At 37.1% G+C, this 26721-nt stretch overlaps 1 protein-coding gene across 9 annotated transcripts in view; it reads right to left on the bottom strand.

Moving 5' to 3' along the window:
• The window catches only part of RAP1GDS1 (Rap1 GTPase-GDP dissociation stimulator 1), an 81004-nt gene extending 56165 nt beyond the window's left edge, over nucleotides 1-24839 (bottom strand). For 3 of the 9 annotated variants that reach the window (XM_034440517.3, XM_087875368.1, XM_087875369.1), the window contains exon 1: nucleotides 24283-24839. In XM_034440517.3, the coding sequence (XP_034296408.1) occupies nucleotides 24283-24286 (4 nt within the window). In that variant the 5' untranslated portion in view covers nucleotides 24287-24839. The remainder of the gene's footprint in view (nucleotides 1-24282) is intronic. The other 6 variants (XM_034440515.3, XM_034440513.3, XM_087875367.1 and 3 more) reach the window with 6 other exon arrangements.
• Nucleotides 24840-26721: the final 1882 nt, after the last annotated feature.

The raw sequence follows: 26721 nt of genomic DNA, 5'->3' as shown, positions 1-26721 counted from the left end.
TACATCTGAAATTCTATTTTGCACTTAGCTGGAACTAGCAAGTCTTAAATCTGAGTATCATCTTGCAATCTTCCCTATTTCCTGAACACCCAATAAGCAGGCATATATCAATATAAAACCAAGACTTCTCTTCTTCCATTAAAGGAAACAAAATTGTAGGTACCTTGCTGGTTTAAATGATCAAGTATATATCTATTTGTTTTAAAAAAAATTTAAAAAAAACCAAATTTAGTTTTATCTGAGAACAGAATTTTCATCAGTTACACATTCAAAAATAACACAGCATGCAATCTAATTTCATAACAGTCACTGAGTCTAATATTTCTTTGGCAGTCTCTGTGGATTTTCCATATAATGCTGTAATATGAAATGTTCATATTTCAGAAAAGGAGAATTACTCCTTTAATAAATATAAACATATAAGAACATCAAAGGATAGTTTGTATTATATGAACTCCCTTAGGTAAATAAACCTGCCTGGATTGCATATATAAAAAGAAACTCTTCAATTGTTTGGATTTTATCCTTTTTTGTTGTTGTTGAAGAACTGAAAGATGATCCCAAGCACTTCTTAGAAGAGTCATTTACTTATGACTTACTCCGAAGTGTTAGTTATAACAAGGATTATTCTAGAGTCTAGCACTGTTTATTCACCAAAGAAATGACCTTCTAGAAAACCTTCTTTATGGTGCCTCAATGATGCTATTGTTTAATTAGAACTGATGAGGTAAGCAATTTTATCGCCAACCCCGCCTTCCCATTTCAGAGATGACTGTAAAATTATTTTGAGAAAAATGGAATTACATATTTGAATATCTGTTAATGTTCTTTTCTGCTTATTAATATTTCAATGTTTTCATACACCAAATCCAGTCATTGCTCTTCTAGCCGGTTATACACACACAAAAAAAATTATATATATATATATTTGGGATGTCACTTAACTATGGCAATACAAACATCTTGATTTACGTAGGAAAAACCCTGGCTAGAACAGTAATGCACATATAGACCTACGAAAAAAGAACAAAATAAATATTTGACCTTTACAGGGAGGAGTCATAAAATGAGGGTGTGGCTGATTGAAGAGGCCTTATAAGGCCGAAATAGATCTATCTTAGTCTCCCTTAAGTCTTAAAGCAGACAACATAATGCTGCTTAAATATCTGATAAAGCCTAGAAAATAGTGATTTGGGATGTCACTTAACTATGGCAATACAAACATTTTGATTTACGTAGGAAAAACCCTGGCTAGAACAGTAATGCATCTATCTATCTATCTATCTATCTATCTATCTATCTATCTATCTATCTATCTATTTTCTTACTTCTTTGTAGGGTTTATGTGTGTTTTTCCTCTAGCCAGGTTTTCCCTACGTAACCTTGGTTACGTAGGGAAAACCTGGCTAGAGGAAAAACATACATACATACATATATATATGTGTGTGTGTGTGTGTTTGTGTGTGTACAGTTAATATTTCGGGTTTCTTCCCGTGTAATTGTGAACATATCCCTAAAAGGGTAGAAGCAACGTTTCGACAGAATCTCATCTGCCATCATCAGGCTTATGTGAGGGGTCTTTTGCAGTAACTGCCGTTACTATTTCAAATCTGGTGATCTATCTATCTATCTATCTATCTATCTATCTATCTATCTATCTATCTATCTCTCTGCTTTCTCTGTATGGGTAACATATCCTAAATACAGAGCATCAACTGTGATAATGCTGTTAATTAACGAAACAAGCAGAAATTCCCGAGTTATATTCTTGAAGGTTCTTGACAATGGGCCACACAAACAGTATTTGTATTAAAATTAAATTCTTTAATTTTTTAAAATCTAGAACCTTAATTTCTCAAAAAAGCTGATTATTATTTCAACTGTATTTTTGAAATATTAGCAACATTGCCAAATTATTATTTTGCAGCTAAATTTTAAGATTGGATGGTTGGGTCAGTCTCTAAATGCCCGAGGAAATACTTGGGAGTTAAACCATCTGTTGCTGGTGGACTTGTTACTTATTTTCACTGCTGGCACCTGTTGTCACTTTCCAATCTTACATTGGTGCCTGAAAGTTAATGTGCCATTGGGCTCATTATAATATAAAGCATTTTTCTCCATGTCTAGGTGTCCTCTAGTGGTGTAGGAATTTAGAAACCTACATATCTAGGTGGTGCCAGCTTTAGAAAGGTGAACTTAGAAAGTCTAAGCTAAAATACAAACCACATGTAATATCCATTTTAATTATTTTTCCAACATTCATAATTATTTTATATAGCTTGTGAAATCAAAACTGCACAAATCATATTATTTGTTTAATTTATTTGTAGTAGCCAGTTTATATTGCTTAGGATTTTATCTATACTCCATCATTTGAGATTTTTTCAATGACTTGTATTAAAATAAACAATAGGTTATTCTAATAAACATACTAGTTCTTTTCTTTTCCTTGCCTTTTGCAGTACAATAATACATAATATTGTGGCCAAGGAAAGGACCACACTGTGAACAGTGAGCAATTCTAAACACGTTTTATTCCTGCAAACAGTATTTTGTGCCCTTCTGTTCTCCCGGGTGGACACAACTGAGAGAGAAATAGTTTTACTTCTTTTTAGAAAATTGTGCAATATGCAATGTTAGGCAGAAATATATTTATGTATCAGATATCCTTGGATTTCTCTATCAAGATCTTTACTCTTTCTCCAGACAGTTTCTGTTCTTAGAAATGTCAAGATAATGTTCCAGTCTGATTTCTGAATTCAGAAGCAACATAGCTATAGCTGGCTTAGCTTTATCTGCCAACTTGACAGTAGTGAATTCTTGCTTAAGCAAACTGGAATGCTTTGGGAAAAAAAAGTGATGTCACAAAATATCAGTGATATCAGTACAAAACTTAATTCCCTTTTTCAAATAAGCCTGAGAAAATTAAAAATCTCTAAGTAGTTTAGTTTAATATATCCATTTCTTTTTGCTTTTTAAAATCAACTATAGAATAATATAAAAATTAGTTTTCATGTTTATTTACATTTCTATCATTTATAACCTCAACAAGACATCCATGCCTCATTTGTATTCATGAAGCCCTCAGAAGCAACAGTAGACTGAGCCTGACTTCTTCAAGACCATTTACAAGCTCTTGATTATCAGAAAACATATTTATATAATGAAATGTTAAGTTTAATTTGTAAACTTGTAAATTTGTCAAGAGCCTTGGTAGTACAGGGGTTTAAGGCACCCTGTTATTAAGCTTATTAAGACCAGCTGCCTGCAATTACTGCAGGGTTCGAATCTCGCCAAGGCTCAAGGTTGACTCAGCCTTCCATCCTTTCTAAGGTAGGTGAAATGAGGACCCAGTTTGTGGGGGCAATAAGCTGACTTTGTATAAATATACAAAAGGATGAAGGCTATTGCTGAGCACATTGTAAGCCGCCCTGAGTCTTCGGAGAAGGGCGGCATATAAATCAAATTAAAAAAAAAAACAAAAAACTTGTAGTTTGCAAATTAAACTTGTAGTTTAATTAGCTACAAGTAATTTTATATAGATCTCTACTTTAAAAAGTGATTTCAGGGAATATGCAACAGAAACCCTTGTAGGGATACAGTTAGAAGACAGAATTATATATATTGAGTGAAAGTCTTTATATCCATTCGTCCAAGAGCATCTGAAGATCCTAGCTCAGTTTTCAAACTTGATTTGATCACACATTATGAGACTCATTCAGACTTAGCTTTACTATACAATTTACAGTTAATGGAACAAATTTGGTTTCGGCCACTACCCCCTTTCCTCTGATGTGCAAAAATATGTAAGTTATCTATATCATTTTTAATATTTTATGCTAATAACATCAACTGTAATTAAAGTTAGTTGGCTTAGCCAAGCATGACATTTTTAACCATGGTTTAAAATTTGTTTGTTTCAGTGACATTAAGGCACAGTTAAGACTAGTTGTAGTTTTTCATTGTTTGGACCAAACACTGTAATTGTCAAGCTTCACACCAGGCACTTCAGCCAAAATTACAGCTCTTGGCTAGACTTGGCAGAAAACTACTAGTACAACTCAGCTTGATTAGAATCTTTATTGCAGATAAGAATTAAGCCTTCAGTGCACTGCAGAGAGTCAGAGGCTACAGATTTCATTTCTCCTTTCTGCTGTTCCAAATTAAGGAATACTTGTCAGGTCTTTAGGTAGACCCAGAAGGTGGCAAAGATGTGGTAAATCAACATCCATCTCTAGTCTTTTCACTTCTGGTACTTTCCACAGCAACTTTACATCCTCAATCCTTTCAGAAGTGAATTTACTTGAAGATGAAAACAAACGTTTTTGATTTTTTTTTCCTTTGTGGCTACAGTACATCATAAAGGAAGGTGGGCAGAGAAGTGCAGAAGAAAATAGCAAATATCAAAAGCCCCATCTCCAGAATAGTTACAACAAAAATTGGCTTTCACATAGCTTTTCATCTTAATCTAAAATGTGTTTGGCAGCATATTTTGAAAAGATAATTTTCATAAACTGATTTTTAACCAACATTATATTTTGCTCTAATTAATGTAATATATTAACTGGATGGGATGGTTTACACATTTAAATAAATACATTCAACATAACATTGCTTATAAGATAAATGGAGTTTTTATTAGCACTAGCAAACCTCTGGAGAAGCAAAAAGCATGAACAAATAACTAATTGAAGTCTGGGGATATTTTTTTAAATTGTTATGGGTGTCGAACAAAATCCAAGGTAATTTAAAACACACAATCACAGCTAAATCTAAATTGATATAAATGTGCATTTTAGGAATGGCATTAGTTTCATTCAATGGCATAAACATCAGAATATATTTGTTAGGGAAAAATATATCTGTTCTGTGTGCCACAGTATGTCTTATGAGAAGATAAATAACATTAAATTATCTCAAGCAATTTGATCTTTATGTCACTTTTCTTACTGAATGAATTATGCATATATAAAAAGTAAAATGCCATCAAATTGTTTGAGATCCCAAACGTTGATAGATTATAATGCCTGAATAATGGAATTAATAATATGCTATCCACAGTAGATTCTTACTGCCTGTACTTCTTTTGCAAACACTTTTCTCCTCTATATATAAATATTTTTTTTTTAAAAAAAAGCTTTTTAAGGCCCTTAAAAATACAACAACACAAAGTTGCTAGAATTCAAGAAACATCTTGGCATGAAAATTCATATGCTCCAAAGGAAAAAACCAAACTGAAATTAAAGGTTACTTCACTCTTTTCATGGGAAAATGTGCAATAAGGTCAAAAATCACGTATCTTGTTTTTAACAAAAACATTATTTTAAATTGGAGTGAATGTGGATTGAAGGTAGACTATTTTGTCCCTAGAAAGACAAAAGAAAAGCTGAAATTGCCAGATACAAGCAAACTGCAGCAAAATGTTCAGTGACCACATCGGCCCTATTCCCACAATTTATGAACATCCCAGCCCTATACTCTACATCTAGCATGGAAGTTCCCAAAATGAACTGAATGGATACCAGTGATGTCCAAAACACATCTCTTAACAACCATTTGATTCTATGCCTCTCCTGATTTTTTTTTTTTTTAATGTGGGTGGCTGTTTGGAAATATTCCCGTCCCTCCACACTCTCCTCACCCCCAATAGGTAAAGATAACTTTGTAGGAGTGGGTAAAAGGGAAGGTTTTTACATTCTGATAAATAGGTGGTGTTGAATAGCTGCACTCACCTTTGAAGCAATTCTGTGAAATAATTCGTGCTTTCAAATTTCAAACATGCCCACCAGTCCAAATCGTTTATAGCCTCTCTTTCCAGAATTTGTTTCTACACAGTAAATTCTTAATGAATTTATAAATTTCTTTCTAGAATACATTCTGTGTCAATAATTATTTATAGTTGTTTCATAATAGATCAACACAGATTTTTATGGACTTCCAACTACCGGTTCGCATCGCTCGTGCGCTTTTCTGTGCATGCGCAGATCACCTATGATGACGTCTGGGTCAGTGAGTGGAGCCTCCTGCTGGTTTCACTACCGGTTTTTGAGAACCGGTCCGAACCAGGGGCAACCCACCACTGCTTACAACCATTTACCAATACCAAATAAAATTACTTTTAGCTTCACATTTTTTCCTGAAAAATGTAAGTTGAAAAAAAAGGAAGTTGTCTCAATTCCCTTAATCATTTAAAATCTCTCTCTATAACCATAACTACTGTTCCATCTACTTTCATTCAACTATAAATGACAAGGATATATTTAAAAGAAAAAATATCAAAATATTAATAGTTTGAAAACTGAACTTCTGGAAAAGGTTACTCAGTACAAAATTAATTGTAAGTAAGAAAGGTCAGCGGTTCATTGCCCTATAGCATGGGTGTCAAACTCGATTTCATTGAGGGCCGCATCAGGGTTGTATTTGACCTCGGGACATGGGGGTGGGTATGGCCAGTTTGACGTCACTTGTGTCAGAGGCGCCTGTGGTGGCCCGAGTGTTCAGCCAGCCAAAACAGGCTCCCCATCTCTGTTTTTGGCTCAGATGGCCTCCTGCAACCCTCTGCCAGTGAAAACAGAGCTCGGGAGGGAAGCATGTGGCCCTCCCCACTCTGTTTTTGCTGGCAGAGGCACTGCAGGTCAGTTCTTTACTGTTTCCAGGACGGCCCCGTGGGCCGCCTTGAGTTTGAAACCCCTGCCCTATAGAATACACTTCTTGTATGGTACTACTATCTACAGTTATGGTGCCCTTAGTGTGTGTGTGTGTGTGTGTGTGTGTAATCATATCAATATGTCAATGAAAAATATTTTACAAGATAAGCAGTAGCATTACTCATTCTCACCTGTTTAAAATTTTAACTAGTTTCTATATAAGGCAAATTCTATGGCAGGCAAGGCAGAATATTTGGAGTAGGGAGTCATTTGCTCCTTCTGTTCAAAAGGAGTATGGTTAGTGCAGCCTACACTTAAGGTCCTTCTGGGGAAAACAATTTCACAGCTAAAAAATTGACCCCCAATTTGGGGTTTGCACGAGTTAGAAAAATTACAAGTAGTCTTGAATAAATTCTTAACCTTACCCCCATTCATACCAGCAGCAGTACTGAGATTATAAGTGACCTTCCATCAATAAGAGTAAAGAGAACATATAGGAAACTAGTCCTCATGCTCAATATTTATTTGGCAAACAATGTCCACAAACAATTTAACAGCAATCGATAGATGAATTTGCGTCTAAAACTACTCTCATAATTCTCGCTAGATCTGAGTGATATGAATTATCATATACTATTACAACTATAAAATTGTATACTATAGACACACACACACACTATTCAACTGCTGAATGACATAAATTAGCAAACCCAGTGAAGGACTACTTATTTTTAAAAAAGATTTTAGACAAGATAGAGAGCATGTATGAAAGCTTAAGTTGGCTAAGTTGTATCAATTTTTTAAGATGGAAGAGGAACATTATTATTTACAGTCTCTTACATTCCTTTCTGACATAAGCTCTTACAGAACTTTGCTTTCAAACAATACCAACAGCCTACTTGGATGGAAGATTTAAAGAATGAACCATTTAAAGGAACACACCATTTATGCATTTGTAATAACCTGCATGTGGAAGATGTGGCCTATTACCTATTACGTTGAAAACTTTACCAGGAACCTAAAACTAAATTTACTACACCCTTGTTCACCCAACTGAATCAGTCTAATTTAGAAGAAAAAACCCCACTATTTTCTATTGTCAGATGTAGATGAACATGTAAAAAAACAAGTTGTTTTTTCTCTGCAATGGCTGCAAGGAAGAGAAATTGTGTTGTAAATATTAGAAATGATTGGACTGATATGGATTGTTATAATTTTATATGAATTTGGCTAAAACCAATGGCTGCAAATAAATGTTTCAATGAAAAACATTTTCATTGAAACATTTCCAAACCCCCAAAATGTTAACCTTAGACTGTCTACTGTTGACCTCACCCCATTCCTAAGAGGTCTGTAAGGGACGTGCATAAGAGCACCAGTGTGCCTACCGTCCCTGTCCTAATGTTCCCTTTAATTGTATTCATTTTATGTATTCAATTCATGCTTATACTTATATATATATTATCTAATACATACTCAACAAAATAAAAGAATAAAAAAATAAATAAATCCTTGGATTGGACCAATCCAGATCTTCAGAAGATACTAACCCAAGATCCCACAATCACAGAACTCGCAATATATAATAAAACGAGCTTCTTAGGCACTTGGGAGTCAAAGCTATTTCGTGTATAGTAACTGAAGTAGCATAAAAGCACTTGCAATAAAAATTAGTTTTGTAATAAAAAATTACAAAAATCGCTACAACTCAAACTCATGCGAAATGTATGATCTTGAGTACATTTGTGTATCATGACAACATTACTAATCTTGGTTGATTTAGAAAGATAAAAAGATAAAAAGAGTAGTGCTCAGATGGAACATCACCTGACTTTTTCATTTATGGTATAGATGCTAGCTGCAAAAGAACTATAGTGCATACTCAGAAAATTACTTTCCTCTAAACTGAACAGTAAAAAGTTATGATTTCTCATTCAATGCTATGAAAATAGACCCCCGTCTGAAATTCAGAATGTCATTCAGCAAAAATTAATTCCTGTGGGAAATACTTAAGTACCTAAACCCTTTTCCTAATCTCAACAAAATCCAATGTGTTTCTGATTGATTGAATTTTGATTGGTTTCTATCCATGGCGCCTCATTCAGTCCCTAGAACAAAACAGGATGTCCTACAAAGATGGGGGGGGGGGAAGCTATCTAAAAAAGAGTCTTGACTTGGCATGAAGTTAGCTCTGCAGCTGTTGGCTTAAGATTCATGGCTAAAAAAGAGCAACAAAGGCCTTGACTAGGTTTTCATATTTTTGTTCACCAAGGTGACAGTGTAATATCCTTTCTTCCACTTTCTGGCAAGCATGCTAAGTTTCAACCTTGAAAATTTGGACAAGGAATGTTTTGTACTTCAGTACCAAGGTGTTCAGATCATCTGCAGGGTGAAACCAGTAACTAAGCAATTATTGATAAGTATAAAAATACAAGATATATTCTTTTTTTCTTAGTTTGTACTTTTAATTTTTTAAAAAATCTTTCTTAATATTAAATATTGTTTTGTTAAAAAATAGTAAAGATTAGATTTTTTTAAAAAAACAAGTAGAAATCTCTTGTTACATTAACTCTTGTTCTGAGATTTGTCAGTTGTAGAAGTCTTCATTCTGATACCTTTTCACATGCTGCATAAGCCATATTCTATCAAAACAACCCGTTTTTGTCTCTATGGTCTCCTTTGAGGAGATCTGATATACACATTATACATATCCATTCATACCTTTAAATTAATGCACGGAAGAGGCATAAAATATACACAGGAATCAAACAACTGCATATCAGTTTAAGACTGATATCTATGGCGAGACTCCCCTAAAGCCACAAAAGAATTATATAAAATGCTGCTGAAAACCCAGCAAGGGATATACAGTGTCCACATCCCTAAATCATTCTAGGAAAGTGTCAAAGAGATACCTCAATGGCTTTTAAATTGACTAATTTTCCTCTCTAGTATAGATCTCCCATGAAGATATTAAAAGTTCTGCATAATCTGAATCCAAGATAGCCAAAATATTGCTTTCTCCCTCAAAGTCTAACGTGCATTTATGTTTTTGGGAGAAGTTCTTGTCTTGATCATTCTAATACCATATTTCCCTGAAAATAAGACTGGGCCTTATATTAATTTTTGCTCCAAAAGACGCATTAAGGCAGTGATGGTTAACCTTTTTGGTGCCGAGTGCCCAAAGTGCAAAATGAACCCCGAACCCCCAAAATGCAATGCAAGTGCCCCATGCGCATGTGCCCCGCCCCCACGCATGCACATGCGTTCCCTATGCATGCGCCCCCCTGTGCATACTCCCCGGCCACCCTGCCTGTTTTGCCCCTGGAAAGCTCCTGCACCAACCTGCACCCTCCCGCACATGCACCCTGTCCCCCGCCATGCGTGCATGCATCTCCTGCATATGCCCTGCCCCCCACACATGCATGGCAGAGACCTGAAGACCAGCTCGCGTGCATGCGTGGTGGAGCTGGGCTGGGGCGATGGCTAGTGTGCCCGCAGAGAGGACTCTCCGTGCCACTGTGGCATGCATGCCATAGGTTTGCAATCATGGCATTAGGGCTTATTTTCAGGTGATGTCTTATTTTCAGGAAAATACAATGCTAAATGTGTCCGTCTGGTTGACGATCTTAACTAGGCCTTATTTTTGGGATAAGACTTATATTACAAGCATCCTGAAAAATCATGCTAGGGCTTATTTTTGGGGAAATACGGTATTAAAGATACATTTAGTCGGAATCTGGGCAACAACTTTCTTACTTGTTCCCAGATTATGACATCCTTCCCCAAAGGACATTAAGGTATATTTATTTGCTATTCTTCTGCCAGCAGCAAAGCAATTCTTATCCATGCAAGTATTTTTGCATTTCAGATTTAATGTTAATATTGTTAGCCATTCTATGAGCCATTTATTGGGAGAATCAACTGATATAAAACAACTCCCTTTTAAAACAAAATGTCACATTTAATGATGGGTAAGAAAGAAAAGAAGTATTGCAGATATGTTTTGTCTGGACCCCAAATGGAAACAGTTACTCAATTTAACAATATATTTCTTACTGCACTGAATAAAAGAGCTGAAGATTGCAGAAGCCAATGAATTTTACTTTTAAATGTATATTTTGTTCTACCAAATATACACAAGGATTATATATGATAATTAAATTCTCAAGCCAGAGTGTCTCTCTGTTCCAATCAAATGACAAAATGTAAATGGTTCTTAAATCCCCAATATTAACCGTACTTTATTTTACTGAAACCCAACTAAAATCTATTTAAAGGAGATATTAGCTTCTATTATTGCTATATATTTCTATGTATTTTTGTTTCAATTGTAAGATGATCTAGGCTTTGTAATATTTGTATTTTCCAATGGCACTTTAGTCTACATTTACTGCTGAATGAATCATCTTTTTCCAATAATTAAGATTTTTTTTTAAAACCAGGCTGGCTGATAAAAGTTGGCAAGTTATTATTATAATTTCAAAACCCATTCAGCAGAAAACAAAGCAAGCAAAGAGATCAGCGAGGGCAACAAAACAATATTAGGAACATTGTGGCATTGCTAAAGTTTGATTTTTTTTTTGTTTTCACAAAAATAGTGACATTTAAAGGTATAGGCCAACACTGGCTGGGATTTTTATGAGACACTCTCATATCTTGTGGTTAGTAAGCAAAACAAAATAATGCAATCAACCTGAAAACAAATAAAATAAAATATTTTATTTTATAATAGATTAATGTGAATAAATGAAAGTCTATTTCAGTAGTATTTATATATTGACACATTAGTATGTAACCATCTCTAAATAGTTCCTTGTGTTCTACAGTAATTTACAACACAATGTAAAGTAGCCTTCTCAACCATATCTCAGTCCTCTAAATATGTGGAGGTTAGCTTTCATAATTCCTAATCAACGTGACTTATAGGAATTCTCGGCCCTGAGGACATCCAAGGCTGGAAAAATATAGAATACTGGTATCAAATTGAATAGTCAAAAAAGTCTTTGGAAAGTTGGCACAGCCTGAGATGTATGGCCACCAAAAGCTTTGACAAAGCACTTTTTACTGCTGAGAAAATTACATTGAAATGTCCCACAAAGTCACTAGCAGGCAAGCTTGAGAGAGATTTTACATTTCAGTACACTTGATCACAATTGAACAGTTGCTAAAGGTGTGTGTCCCTTCAATGGGCAATGTTCACCAATGCTGAACTTCTACTTCCTTAATATGAGATGGGGAACTCTTTTTATGAAATATTTCCATACTATTTTGCATCTGTTTGCAAACATTTGTAGAATGTAACAAAGTTTAAAATCATATGTATGTATATACCATGTATATCGTGTTTTAGGGTGGTTCCAGACAGCGGGGATCACTGCTGCTCCTCGCCACCTGGAACTGCCCGAAAACGTGATGCACGGAGGATAAAAATGGGGTGCGTGGAGGCAACGATCGGCGCCAATATGCTGTGGCGATCCCCGCAGCCTGGAACTGGTCTAAAATGGAGCGTTTGGAGGCCAAAAACGTGAGGCATGGAGGCAGCAATGGTCTGTGGCAATTCCTGCACGCTGGAACAGATCTAAAACAGCAAAACGCAAAGGCCGAAAGCGACCGAAGGGTGGGGGCTGAAGGGTGGGTGGGGCTACATTCAGTGTATAAGACGCACCCAAATTTTCACTCTTTTGGGGGGGGAAGTGCGTCTTATACTCTGAAAAGTACGGTACATATAAAAGGGATTAGACACCAGTCGGTTTGAGAAACTGGTATACACTACTTTTAAATAGTTAAGAAATTCCAAAAGCTATTTTTAATCTCCAAACAAGAGAAGTTTAAGCATGGACATAATCATCTTCTATTTCTTCTATCAATATATATTTGATCTTGTGTATTTAATTTTCCCTCCTTCGTAGCGGGCCAAAAGCCACTATGCTATTTCCGCTGTGAACGTGGCTGTTATCACCCACCTGACAAGTGCTAAATACAGACTCAACATGGAATTAATAATTTTTGCAATTCATCTTCAAATGTGTTGAACAGATGCCTAAAAACAAATTTCAAGAAAGGTAAGGTTTGGCTTGCAGATTCATAATAAAAATCAAGCCCAGGTTTTTAAGAAGAAAACAAAACAGGCATGTTATCTACAGAAATATGATGCCAAGATAGGAAATGATTTTTTCCCGCTCCCATTAGATCATCCACATTTTAAGGTAGCTTTTCCCAAAAGGACTTGCATCACCAAGTTGTATACAACAGAATAAGCTTGGAGAAAATTCAACTGGCTCATATTATGTGAATAGTCAACAGGTTTAATAGACTAGAGGCCATAGATTTATGCATCGTTCCCAGGCACTTTATCCCTTTGCTTTTCCATAAGAACACACTTCCCTTAGGAGGCTACATTATTACATTATTATTATATATTACAGGAAGAGCAATGTGGTGACCTGGAGATGAAGACTCTCACCTCTCACTCAGAAAGTTGATAGTTCAATCCTAGGTAGAGACAGATGTTTCTCTATCAGAGCACAAAGAAAAAATATCTGCTGTGAACTCCATTGGCATCAGGAAGGGCATCCAGCCAGTAAATACTCAACTCCATTTAGTCATCCTGACCCCACACCATAGCAAGGGATTACAGAATTGTAAAAAGGAAAATAAAAACATATTAGAAGAATTGTTCTTATAAGTTGCATTGACAGACTGATCCAGTTAAAACTCCAGAGGCATTTCTTACTCAAAGAAAATGAGAGAGTGAATTGTTTCCCTAAAACTACCTTGTTTTCCCCAAAATAAGGCATCCCCTGATAATAAGCCCAATCGGGCTTTTGAGCGCATGGCAATAAGGCCAAGCGATTATTTTAGGGTTCAAAAAAATATAAGACAGGGTCTTATTTTCGGGGAAACACGGTACAGTAAACCTCAGTGGTAGAATGTATGGCTTTTTATATATGGTTAACCATTATCCAAGATTTGAAATTGAAGTAACTAAAGACTATATAAACTACAAAGAAAAAATGTTTTTTATCCACCCAAACATGTGAAAGGATTCAACAATTCAAGTGAGAACTCTTTCCTACTTAGCCTGAAACCCTTCTCCAACGAAGACCAAACTGTTCTAAAAATTGTCAATTATTCTGTGTCTTTTTATAAATGTGCTTCTGTCAGAGAATACTATAAATGCTACCTTGCTCCTTACACTTTTATTCCATCTTCTTGCCTGTATATAGTAATTTATACAATTTGTTTTGAAATGTGAAGCATAAACAGTTCAAATTTAGTTCATTTTTAAGTGTAGAGTTTCAGCATTCTTTTGACCAAAATTTCTAGCAATGATTCTCCACTATAAATTCTCTAAGTGGTCTGAAAGAATGAAGGTGTTGCTTCATTAAATGCTAAAACCCTATTTTGTAAATCTAACACAATCAATTTTTCAACTGGTCCCTTTTTAAAATGCTGTTTAAAAAACAACAACTAAAAAAGCAGCTGGGTCTGCAAGTAAGGTTGGAATTTATATTGTCAGTCCTGATAAACAACAGTAATTTCATTTTTTATTAATTCTATCTGAGGTATTATACAATACAGTATAATCTATTGTTTCTTATTCAATATTAATGGCTTTAATTATGAAAGTACCATATATTAAAAGTTTTCTAGTTTTCCTCAAATTTCTTCAGTGTATACAACTATGTAGTCAATTGTTTTACCATTTTGCTAAGCAGTTACGGTACATATTGAAATTTTAAAAAGAACGAATAGTGATAAGTATTCAAATAGGCCAGCATTTTTTATTTGTCCAGTATCTATTAAAAGATTCCTGGAGATAACTATCCATGTGGGTCCTACAAGATATTAATTTGATGGCACATAATTAATCCCTTTAAATACTATTGCCTAGATTATTTATGCATCCAGCATCACTTGCTGCGAGATGGAGATTTATCTATATAAATTAGACAAATAAATTGTGTTATTTCCCCCCATCTCTTTTGTCTAGTTTTCCATCTTCAAATAGCCACATTCATGCTTGTGCTTTGTTCAGTGATACCACTGGGCATCAGAAGTCCTCTGCAGCCAGATAGTCATTATCCAATATCCTTTGATACTGCTGTCCAATCTATAAAGGTCCTCCTTTCTATTGCTATAATGTACTGTGCACCATCTTCCCAAAGACTGTAAAAATAAAAGCAATCCACCATCCTGCAACTGATGTCCCTCTTCAAGCTTTCACTATAATTCACTATCCCCCGAGGGACTGACTTTTTCTACCTGTCCAACTCGATCTAGCAGATATGCCATGCAGCAGCTCCCAGTAGCAAAGGAGTGTTGACTGGCAGGGACTAGAACAGAGGTCTTCAAACTTGGCAGCTTTAAGACTTGTGGACTTCAAGTTGAAGTTCACAAGTCTTAAAGCTGCCAAATTTGGGGACCTCTGGACTAGAAAATGGGCTTTTTCTGCAGTAGCCCTTGCCTTATGGCAAATCCTCCCCTCAAGAGAGTAGAATGGCCCAGACCCTGTTAGCTTTTCATAAAGCTCTAAAAAAACCTGGTTGTGTTCCTGAATCTGGGGTGCTGAATTTGCTAAGGGCCCAGTTTCCTAGCTTTATTGTTGGCTGGTGAAGTATCTCAGCTGCTATGCATATTTATTTTGGACCAACATTTTTTCTTTAATTTTTTTTATCATTTTAAAATGTTTTATTGTGTTTATTCTAGCACATTTTTTAAAATTATAAACCACCCAGAATCATTGAGATAAGCAGCTATAATTGAATAAATAAATAAATAAATAAATAAATAAATAAATAAATAGCTAACTAGCTCTTATATAAATGGATAATGAAACGCAGGTATCACTAATGCAAACTATCTTAAGCTATGGCATAAAACAATAGATTTTTCTGGCATTGCTAATGTTTGATTTGCTTTTGTTTTCATAAAAAATAGGGCAATGTAAACCTGGTATTGAAGTATCTGCAGGAAGAAAAGCAAGCTCAGAGAAGTGCATAATCTGATCATTTTTGACAGACTGATCAGTATTTGTCAAAATTCCCCATGAAATTGTGATAATGACGACATAATGAGGAATAGATTATACTGCTATTAGATGGATAGAGCTAATTGAACCATTTTATCTAAGTGTATATCTACAACTTTGTACCAAGCAGGAAGTGGTAATGACTTCTGTACTACAAGGCTCCATCATAGGTTCTGCACTATTTGGTCTGTTTATGAATGACCTGGATATGGAATTAGAAACCTTTGAATGATTTGGATATGGAATTAGGTTACTAGATGCAATGGATTCAACAGTAATGTATTGAAACTACAGTCATGCTACTTATCTCCAGTGTATTGAAATTTGATTCCTTTCTGAAAAACCTTGCTATAAGAGAACTGCATGGACTTAGACACAAACAAAAGAAGAAGAAAAAAAGAGAAATATTTTACAACACCTTTTCATAAGTTTGCTAATCTTCTAATCAAACATTTGGAATTTAGAAAGAAAATAAAAGGTCCAGCAGAAACACAGATTCACAAGTCATTTCCCCGCCTTTCATATTCAATACTCACACATTTTGCAACTTCAACCGAGTTGCTCATATGACCTTGATTTCTTTTTAAGTTTTTTATAAATATACATGAAGCTTGCAACTGAAAAGGGATTAACAAAGACATGTTCTCTAGCATTTTGTAATGATCTAAAAATCATCTGATTGCATTGTACAATGTTGGGAGGCCATTGGGAGAAGTTATCTTTTATGGAGGTTATGATGTCACATGGCAGTAATATATTCGTTACAAAGGAAATTATAGAAATGATGGGAGGTTCCACAGGGAATTGATGCTAACAGCTGGAGTGGGTTACCCCTCAAGTATTGTTAATTCTTATGGTGCCCTAAGGGTTTGTCAAACTGAAATCATCAGCTACGGTAGAAATAAATTGTCCTCTATCTCTATGGCAAATTGACTTGATTTTAAGAACGTAAGCAGTGACTTAATGGATTGAATGCCTGGACCATCTAACTCAACAATCTATTCTCATAGTGGCCAACCAACTGTACCAGGAAGTCTACCACTTACCCACCAGATGGCCTTCAGAGGAAGTCACACTGCCATTAAAGCTAACAACCACTGATCCCTATGATTTTCAATAATGTTCATCATTACAGTACAGCTGATCCCAATGGCCTCTGCTTGAATGATAGTTGATTACGATGATGAGTGAAATATACATGTATTAAAATGAAATCTACTTTGCTGGTGTCTTTTCCAAATATCTCATATCTTTTTTTCTAAATTTTTCAATGTTATTTCTGTATTAATCTGTCTTTACTGTACTAAAACAGCTTATTAAAAGGACAGTGTGAACTCTGAGGTTATTTTTGTTTCAAAACGAAGAGAGTATATTTTCTTACCAATAATTTTAGTGTAATACATTTCATTAATTTTCTCTTTTTTCATCTTCATCTTCAACAGACTACTTACTCCAATTTATTTAAACCTCCTCCTCCTCCCTTACTTATACTCAGAATACAATTAGGATTAATAATACTAAAGTTATTCTTAGACATTCTAGCTCTAGGATCAAGCTTTCTCATACTAGTCATGGTGTGTCTGAGATCAAAAGCAGATAGGCAGATATGCAAGCACAGGGAATCCACACTGTCATCTTTCTAAAACGTTTTCTCATTTTTAAAAATTCATTATGCAAAAATGATTGAGCAGATAATTCTGGGGTAAAGTTACAGAACAGTCCTACAATGAAAGTGCATCTCCATTTGCTCATCTTATAGAATTTCTCAAAAGGAAGAAGTTTGTTGCAAAAATTATCTGGGATTGTCTTCCATAAATTTCCAATGCGGTTGGAATAACTTGTTTTGAGCTCTTTGTGTATTTGCAGTTTTTAAAGTTTTACATTAATTCATTAAACACTATTTATTGTTAGAATTCGAGGAATAATTTTTCAAGCATGTAGGGAAAAAGTATCACTAGTATATAAATAGTATCCACAATATTTTTATTCATTATTCATATTTGTGTTCCATTTTTAGAAAAAAGTTTATTTCAGATTTGTTAACTTGCATCTGATGTGTTTGCATTCTTACAAAATAAACCTGATTTAAATTTTTAAAAAGTACCTTAAAATGATTTTTATTCTCCCTGAAGTCAAGTGGCTTAGAAGTTGTAGTCCTAATTATTTTGCATTGCTCAATGACAACAGCCAGGTCAACAATTTGTCATTTTTAAAAAATAATCTGTAAAAGGTATTTGATACTTCGTTAAAACTGAACCTAGCTAGTTCATTGCAAGGTATCGCAGTGTTAATGTAATACTGACATGTAATTTCAGTGTCTTTTTGCATTTAAAAATCTATCAAAAAAATCAATTGTTATATAATACAAATAACAGAACCAACAAGAATTAATTCTGATAGCAGGGTATAAATGTAATAAATAATTAAAAATAATAATAAACAGCACCTTGTGATTAAATAGAAACGTAAACTATCAAAAAGCTTTTCCCTTTGTTATGTTATTTGCAGAAAAAGAATTATCCCATTAAAATAATTTGTCTAAAATGGTATAAGGTTTCCTGCCTGAGCAGGGATTGCACTAGAAGACCTTCAAGGTCCCTTCCAATTCTTATTTTCTATATTCCATAAATATAAAGCAAAGCAAGGAATGAAAAAAAAAGTCTTAAAACTGCAGCATACAGAATATGCTTCTGAAATACATTTCGAGTGTTTTATCCATATAATATTCTATGCTTTAAAACTAGTTCCAGCTTTTTCCTAAGCTTTGTTGAAAGGAAAATTAATTTCATAAGCGTTGATAAAGTTAAAATTTCAAAATTATTTTAACAGCCCCCAGGAACTAAAAGATCATATCTGCATAATTTTGCATGCTGTGACAAATATGTCTCATGAAAGCAATTATTGCTCCTGAACTATAGGCATTGCCATTGATCTGCAAAATAAATTGAATCATATGATTCAATGCAATGTTTATACAAATCTGAAAAGCTGGATTTTTTTTTGCAGGCCAAAAATCTTACCTGGTACCCTTTATTTCAGTTCTCTGAATCAGTTTAATATTAATGTCTACAAAGATTACTTCAGAAAAATGACAGTAAAGCTATAGAACTGTAGAGCACCCCCACACTAAGCAAATATATTAATATAACACATCTTTTTATTAAAAGAATATGAATTTTTATAAGCTCCATATGAAACAAAACTATGTACTTGACCCCCTTAGATGCAGAACATTCAAACCATTTAATCATAAAACCGACTTAGCGATTTAGTGCTGAGAGAAGGAAATTTTGATGCTTTGACATGATTTACCAAGTGGGCAGAGAGTCACAAGGAACACTTAGTTCTGGGGGTTTTGGGGGAAGAGAATCAGCTTTAATATATTTCTGAGGCTTTCCAACAAGTGCAGAAAATAAATCCTGTAAAAAGCGGATAGGAAGATTTAACCGTAAAGATGTTGCATAGAAGCTTCAAGCTAGATTTTCTACATTCAGAACTCATTACATTTTATTGTGATTTTTTTCAAAGTAGTTGTTATAAACGCCTTCTCTTCAAAAAAAGGAGAAGACTGCAAATCAGACTGTAGTGTGGCGTGTTCCCTGCTGACAGAAAACAAGGACAGCTTTGATTCTTGGGAGATTTCCTCAGGAACAGCAGGAGCGCCTGTACAATCACATACGGCCAACAGTGCAGTGGCCTTTTCAAACCTTTTTAGTTCCCTCCTTGCTCGTCCTCATCTTTTGCTCTCCTTTGCAAGCAACAGTGTCACGGCAAAACAATGCTATGAAACAAGGCATCCAACGCATTAAGCAGCAATGCAGTATCTATGAAGCTGGCAAAAGATAGCAGTATAATTACTCCAACCAACCTTGCAATTATATTAGGAGGCAGCAGTCCCAGTGTGAAAAATCAACCAAGGTTCCCAGTGTCATTGACAACTTTTACCCGGCAATTCTTCTTGTCATTGTAGAGACCACCTGGCCCAAGCCTAGGGGGCGGGGGGGGGGGAGGGTTTGTCTTGGTTTCCTTTGCTGAATCACTCGTCTCTCACTTTCTCTCTCTTTGTCATCTCTGTCATCCAACTCTTGCTTTCATTCTTGTTTCCTTGAAAACAATTGGCTTCCCAATTCTTGAGACTCCATAATTTATTCTCAGACTATTTGTTCATTCTGTTCATTAGGCCCCCTTTCTCATCCTATTTCCCCCCTCCTCCCTTTTTTTGTCAATGATATGTTGATTATAGTATCTGAATATTCTGACTTTTCATATTTTTTCTGGTAACTCCTTATGAATAGTCCAACTGGCTGAAAGTATTCCGGATGACCAAAGCAGTATACAGTAGATGATGGCTAGGGAGTTTTTACGCAAAGAAAAGACAACTAAACTATGTCTAAGCAAGCTTTGTGACTTAAGTCAATGTCTATGTGAATGTCCATCATGGCTGTAACTGTAATTTGCTATTTAATGTGTTTGAGCGCAGCCAGCTTATGCAACCAATCATAATTAAACAAACTGTGATTCATCATACTTGAGCCCAGCCTAAGTCAAAGCAAAAAGTTTATAACGTGTGTGTGTGTGTGTGTGTGTGTATACAAACACACATATATTACTACTCTCCATAAAGTACAGGCAAACTAAATCACAGCTAAAACAGCATCACCTACTGATAAAAAGGAAATTCTATCTATGAGACACAGGTACATTAAAGTAAGAGAGAGAGAAAAGGGGCTATTTTTAAAAGGGAGAAACGTCTTAGAATGTAAATAGACACAGGAACCGACATCATAAATTATCCACAACGTGCACAGGACTTACAACATTAATGCAAGCAGTAGCTCCTTTTCCTAAAAAGCTTGCAGTCCAATGTTACAAACAGTACCCATAGAAATATTTTAGCAATGGTGATAGACATACTTGAAGTTGGCTGTAAGACTGCAGTCAAAGTCTGTACCTTTCTACATGATTCATTGCAATTTAAGAGATTCATATAATAAAAAAGGTGTATAGCTAGATGCTAAAAGTTAAATACCTACAAATGTGTTAAATAAATGGAGCTGTGTTCACCAATATACAAAGATAAACCTATAGTGCAACAAATATGAGGTAATTCTGAAAGTATGGACATATAGAATTCAACAGCCGACCATCAGGACTTTTAAGTCCTATGTTCCCTTGAAAATAAACCTTCAAGAAAACCACTTTTATTATTTGAGTGGTTTACATCGCATGTTTCTGTTTCTGATCTTCAAAACATAGGCAAAAGCAGTGGACAGATTCATTCAGTTCCAGCCAAAACTTCTGAGTGGATCAAAGAAATTAAAATAGCTCTTCGTGGTTTTCTCCAGACATCCTTTAAGTGACCTAGCTGGACACTTTATTACTACCAGTTTTTTTAGCGTTCACAAAGGATTTAAGATTTTGATGCCTTAAGCAAGTAAGATTTTCAGAGTGAAACAAGTACTGGGAATATTCTGATTCTTCTTGGAGACTTGACTCATCTATACTTTCACAACCCAGCTTGCAATATAAATTAAAAACCCCAGGAGCCTTCAAATTGAGTCTGAAACAGCAAGTGCAAGAAACTACAAGTACTGAAACAATATATACTATGAAATTATTAATAACATTTAGGAACAGGATTTATTCTAGAGCATTTAAATCTTTAGACTTTGGGAAAAACCATTCCATCTATTGAAAATATCTGACACTGTACTGGATACTGTTTGTGCCAGGTTGCCACAAAAAAAAAACCAAACAAAAAAACACAGAACTACAAATTAGCCAACCATGCTAGTAGGTTGTGCATCTACAACTCGTTTCTTATTGTATAACCCCAGAAATTTGGGCCTAGTTGTTACAGAAATGTAAATAATTAAAATAAATAGAAGTAAGTAAACATGGGTAAGAGGTCATGTGAATACAGCATCAGGCCCTCTACTCACTTGCTCCTTAGTATAGCACAATCATGCTGAAACAACTTTCTCCCGTTTGTTTGATGTTGCTTTCATCTGATTCTCACCTTATAAGTAAGGCAAACTTAAGTCATCGTAAGCTGTATCTATGTAACTGTAGTATATTTTCCTTCTTCATCTAACACAATCCTACAAACCAATTTCAAGGTTTGTAAAATCTGTAACATTTTACCACCAAGGAAAAATCTGGTGACTACTAGGATTGATCCGAAGTGTATTTTGGGATTGTGAGGAGACAAGAACTAACCCCTTCCCTTTAGTCAGTAGTCAACCTCCAACCTTTACCATCTCCTTCAGTATTTTATTTCTTGAATTCTTTTTATGACATCACTTTCCTTCTTCAGTTGGTGGACACCAGCTTCTCTGCAGGCTTCCAATGGTAGCAGATCCCCATGATTTCAATTACACTTTATATTTGGCACTTCTTTTCACTTCCTAGCCCTCCTGCTGAAATAAGAGACACTGTCCAACTACTTACTAGTCATGACAAAGTAAGCCTCACTTTTCTCAGGGACTATTTTAGGGTTGGCATTTCTCTCATATATACATCTAGAGATACACAAATGGGAAGACCAGACCAGTACAGAGAAGCCAAAGATTCCTAAAATTGGACCCGCCCTATATTTACAATTCTGAATGGTGGATATTTTTCTTAGGGACAAGAGAAAAAGTAAAGGAGAAAACTAGTCATTTTGTCTAATATGAGTGTTACACATGCATACAACATCCTTCAGCGGATACTTGGTATAAATGCAATCGAGGCAGGGCACAGATTAGCAACGGGGACAGCCAAGGGCTGAGAGTCTCCTGGCTACTCCAGAAGCAAAATGGTTTGTGGAGTTCCAAAGAAGCTATATAATATTTTATCCTGCAAAGTGAGATAGTGCAAAAAACAACAACAATAAAACAAAAGCATTTTTACTTTCTGCAAGGAAATGGTTTCCCTTTATGAACATTGTTGCCCATAAAAGTTCCAGAACTCTTGGTGTGAAATTTAAGAATCATCTCTCGTACATCTGTTAAAGCCACTAGTGAGATTGCTCTTATTTGTTTGTCCATACTACTATCAACAGCTTCTGAAAAAAAAAGGCAAGAATAGGTTTGGCATACAGTTCTCAACCTGAGTGTTTGGGGAAAAAAAAATACAGCAATGACTAATTAATGAAATGAACAGGCCACATTAAAAAAAAACCACTAGTCCTGGTATTTCAAGGTAGATTATTTCAGTGGCACTGTTTGCGTAAAATGAGGGATTATGATATTGCATTAATCACTCTCTCCCTTTCACAACTCAAAGCATTTCTTGAAAAGACAACTTATGCAAAGGGGGCAGATAATAAGTCTAAAAACAAGCAAACGGCATGGAACCATTTTACGTATTTCTTTCCTTACTATATTCGAATAATTCCAACTATATTGGAATTCAAGGTGACTTTATACTCCATAACCAGATGGATTCCCTTCCAGGCACTGATCCAGACTAGGCCTCCTTACAGTAGTTTGATCCAAGTGGTTATGCATCATGTACTCAGTGGTAAAACAGTCCCAAGGAACTTCAGCACAATTGACATTTGGGCAAGAGTGGCCTGGAAATGCTGAGTTAGTAAGTGGTATCCCCGACCAGTGCAGCTTTTCCCTTAAGACATTTAGTGAAGTTTAATTGACTGTTTTACCAAACGACGATGCAGTCATGTCTTTCTTTCCATAACAGACAATCCTGTCTGAAGTAACCCCTGTTCCTCATCCTTAGTAAGAACAATCTAATGATGTATACAAGAGCCCTTGTAAGGACGAGGTTACCTTACCCAGTGACAACAAATGCCCACAATGCTCAGGAAACAAAAGTCTTAGATCTACAGCCAAACTGAGAGTTTACTTCAATGAAAGGATGTCCAGCTCAGATAAGCCAAGCATGAAATAACGGGGAAACTTGGCAACTGATTTTTGGAAAATGTTAATGGCGATTCCTTAGAAAACTGGGATTCCTTGTTATTGATAAGCTGGCAGGACGGGAGACCTGAACTCAAGACCACCTCTTTCCCCATTCCCAGCTCCTCCTTTCTGTCTTTGAAAGACCTTCTTCGCAGTAGAAGTGCCACCTCAAACCATCCCCGGCTGGACTAAGGTCACTCAGGGTACCTGCAGCAGCCCTCTACGGACATCCTGGCCGAGCAGCGTCACGAGAAAGCCCCGACATTTCAACTGAGGGCGGTGGGAGAGAAAAAAAAAAAACCACATTTGCTTTTTCCGGCTCCCCCGCGGAATCCGAAAGCGAAGGGATGTGCGGATGAGGAAGTTACAAGTAGTCGGCTTCCTTCTCCCGTTACTCGGACATGAGAGCGAGACGGAGGACGAGGAGGGGGGGGTTTAATCCATGGAGGATTACCACCCCCCCACCCCCCCAAAAAAGAGGGAGGGTGCAAGGGGGAAAAAAAAACGCGCCCCGACTTGCTCCAACGCCGCCGTCCTCCTATTCCTCTCCCATCCGTCCCTTCAGGCGGGTTTGGTTAAAGGGCTGCCGGCTGTCCCTTTAGCGCAAGCGAGGACCCCGCTCGAGGGGATGCTTCAGCGGACCTTGACGGGAGCCCGGGAGAAACGAAACTGACCTGCCGGGCTCGGGACGACTTACCCATGTTTCAGCCACAGGAAAAGGGAAGGCGGCGAGGCGGCTTTTCTTTTTTTTGTTTTGTTTCTTTTTTTTTTTATTCTTCCCCCTCCCGGCGGCGGCGGCGGCAGCGGTAGCAGCGGCTTCCTCTGCTGCTCGTGGGCTGCTTGGCTCTCCGCCTCTCCCGCGCCAGGGAGAAACAGGCGGGGCCCGAGGCTAGTGCAGCTGCTTGCGGCCAAGAGGCGCAGGGCAGGGCAGAGGCGGAGGCGCGGGAGGTGGGGAAGCAGGCAAAGGGGTGGGGGGAGGCAGGCAGGCAGGCAAGGCAGCCCGAGCGCGCCGTGCCTTTCCTGCCGCGCCTGGCTGCGTGTGGCTCTCTTGGGGGCGCTCGGGTGCACGAGCGACGCCGCCGCCGCCGCCGCCGTCGGGAGGCGAAAGGCTGCCCGCGCCCGCGCTGTGGCTCTCTCGGCAGCAAAAAGGAGGCGGAGAAAAGAGGGGGGAATTTTCCGGGGTGGTTGCGCGAGGGAGGGCCGGCGCGTGCGCCCGTCGCCGCCTCAGCTCGGGCCGGTCCACCCTGAACGGTGCCTTTGCCTACAGGGGAGCGAGCGAGGCCAGGAGGTTTCTCAGCTGGAGAAACCGTGAGGTGGGGGTGGGGGGGAGTCCGCTGGAGCTGAGGCGTTTGGGTACAGAGCCGGGCAAGGCCTGCTGTGAGAAGCGCAAAGGGTGGCAACACCCACAGAGGAGGAGGAGGAGGAGGAGGAGGAAAGGGAAGCCAGCACTACAGCTGGAGAAAGGCGGCGGCGGCGGCGGGAGCGGAGAGCGAGGGCGCGAGCAGCACGTCGGCCGCACCTGACTTTGGCCTGCCTGAGTGGTCGTGACGTGCCGGGGTGGGGTTGAATGTTAGGATACATTGATATCACAGGAATGCAGCGGAATTCTTTAAAAAAAATATGATTTTATCTTTTTTAAAAAAAACAAAAACCCACCCATATTAAAATAACTATTCTCTATTTACTCGCAGAACCCACGGGAGGATTCAGCCGGTGAAACGAATCCCCCAAACAGGAATCCCCCCCCCCTATAAAACAAACTAGGGGTCTATTTGAATGAATAGCTAGATCTTCGATTGGTGTTTGCACAGCAAAGGGCCCCAGCCAGAATGTCCCTGTTTTCATTGCATATTGAACTACTAAGCCATGATATCTGTAACCTCCTGGCTTCACATACGTCCATAAAAGCAAAGAAAGCAAACTATTTTGTGGCTGAAAGTGTAATATGCCCCCGGCCCGGTTGGTAACATTCTGCTCCTAATGAACAATCATTCAGCGGTGCATACAGGATGGACATTTTGAATTGTTTAGGGCTTTGTCATTATGACAGGGATGCTTTCCATACCAAAGCATGATATATTCATACCCATCATATACCCAGCATACATTCATACCCATCATATTATGAGCCAAGGTGATGCAGTCGATAGAGTGCAGTACTGCAGGCTACTTCTGCTGACTGCCTGCAGTTCAAATCTCACCAGGCTCAGGGTTGACTTAGTCTTCCATCCTTCCAAGGTGGGTAAAATGAGGACCCAGATTGTTGGGGGCAATATGCTGACTCTGTAAACAGCTTAGAGAGGGCTGTACAGCGGTATATAAGTGTAAGTGCTATTGCTATTACTCCTTTTCAGGTTATGCAATAATGAGATGTTTTCCTCTTTTTCTCTCTCCTTTGTTTTGTGTCCAGACATACTACAGCAAATTAACTAGATTATGAATGTATATATCTAAACTGTGAATGTATGGTATACATATAATGGGATCCTATATCAGAGAACTAAATGAGATGTAGTGGTCTTACTATGCTATTTCTTTTCAGGGTAGATAGTATTGTGCAAGGTGCAGAAAAGAAACAACCAAAGAATGTAAAGGCATTTCTTAAATTAGCTAAATTGGCATTCATTATATTTCTCTGCCAACTCAGTGGTGGTGAGATTCTGGCAGTGGCCCAATACATTGTTCACAGATTGCTGGATGCAGGCAACAGAACCTCGATTACTCCTAAAGCTGACATGTAAAGCTGCATATACCAATAAAAAAGAATTATCTGTAGCTCAGGGTTGAACTGTGAGGTCCTTGGTGTTCCCTTGTTTTCTTGCAGACGCTTCATTGCCATAATAGGTAACATAACACAAATTATTATTTCATTATTTATTACATTTATTTGCAGCCCATCTCGTTTCGAAGTAACTCTTTGTATCCTATAGCATAGAAATATTAAACTCATCAGAAATAAATATTCGTCTCTGAATAAAATGACATTACAATCAAAATAAAATCATAGTCACATGATAGGACAGGAAGGAGTCTGATTGAGGGGGTGGAATGGCTCTTAATTAATCAACCACCTCCAGTGTGTCATTCCTTTGTTGGGATCCCAAGCCATCTGGCAGTGTCAGGTCTTAAGGGTCTT

This window comes from Pantherophis guttatus, chromosome 8, assembly GCF_059756535.1.
Source record: "Pantherophis guttatus breed Tessera chromosome 8, ASM5975653v1, whole genome shotgun sequence".
Taxonomy (NCBI): Eukaryota; Metazoa; Chordata; class Lepidosauria; order Squamata; family Colubridae; genus Pantherophis; species Pantherophis guttatus.
This window is presented reverse-complemented; position numbering and strand designations above follow the sequence as displayed.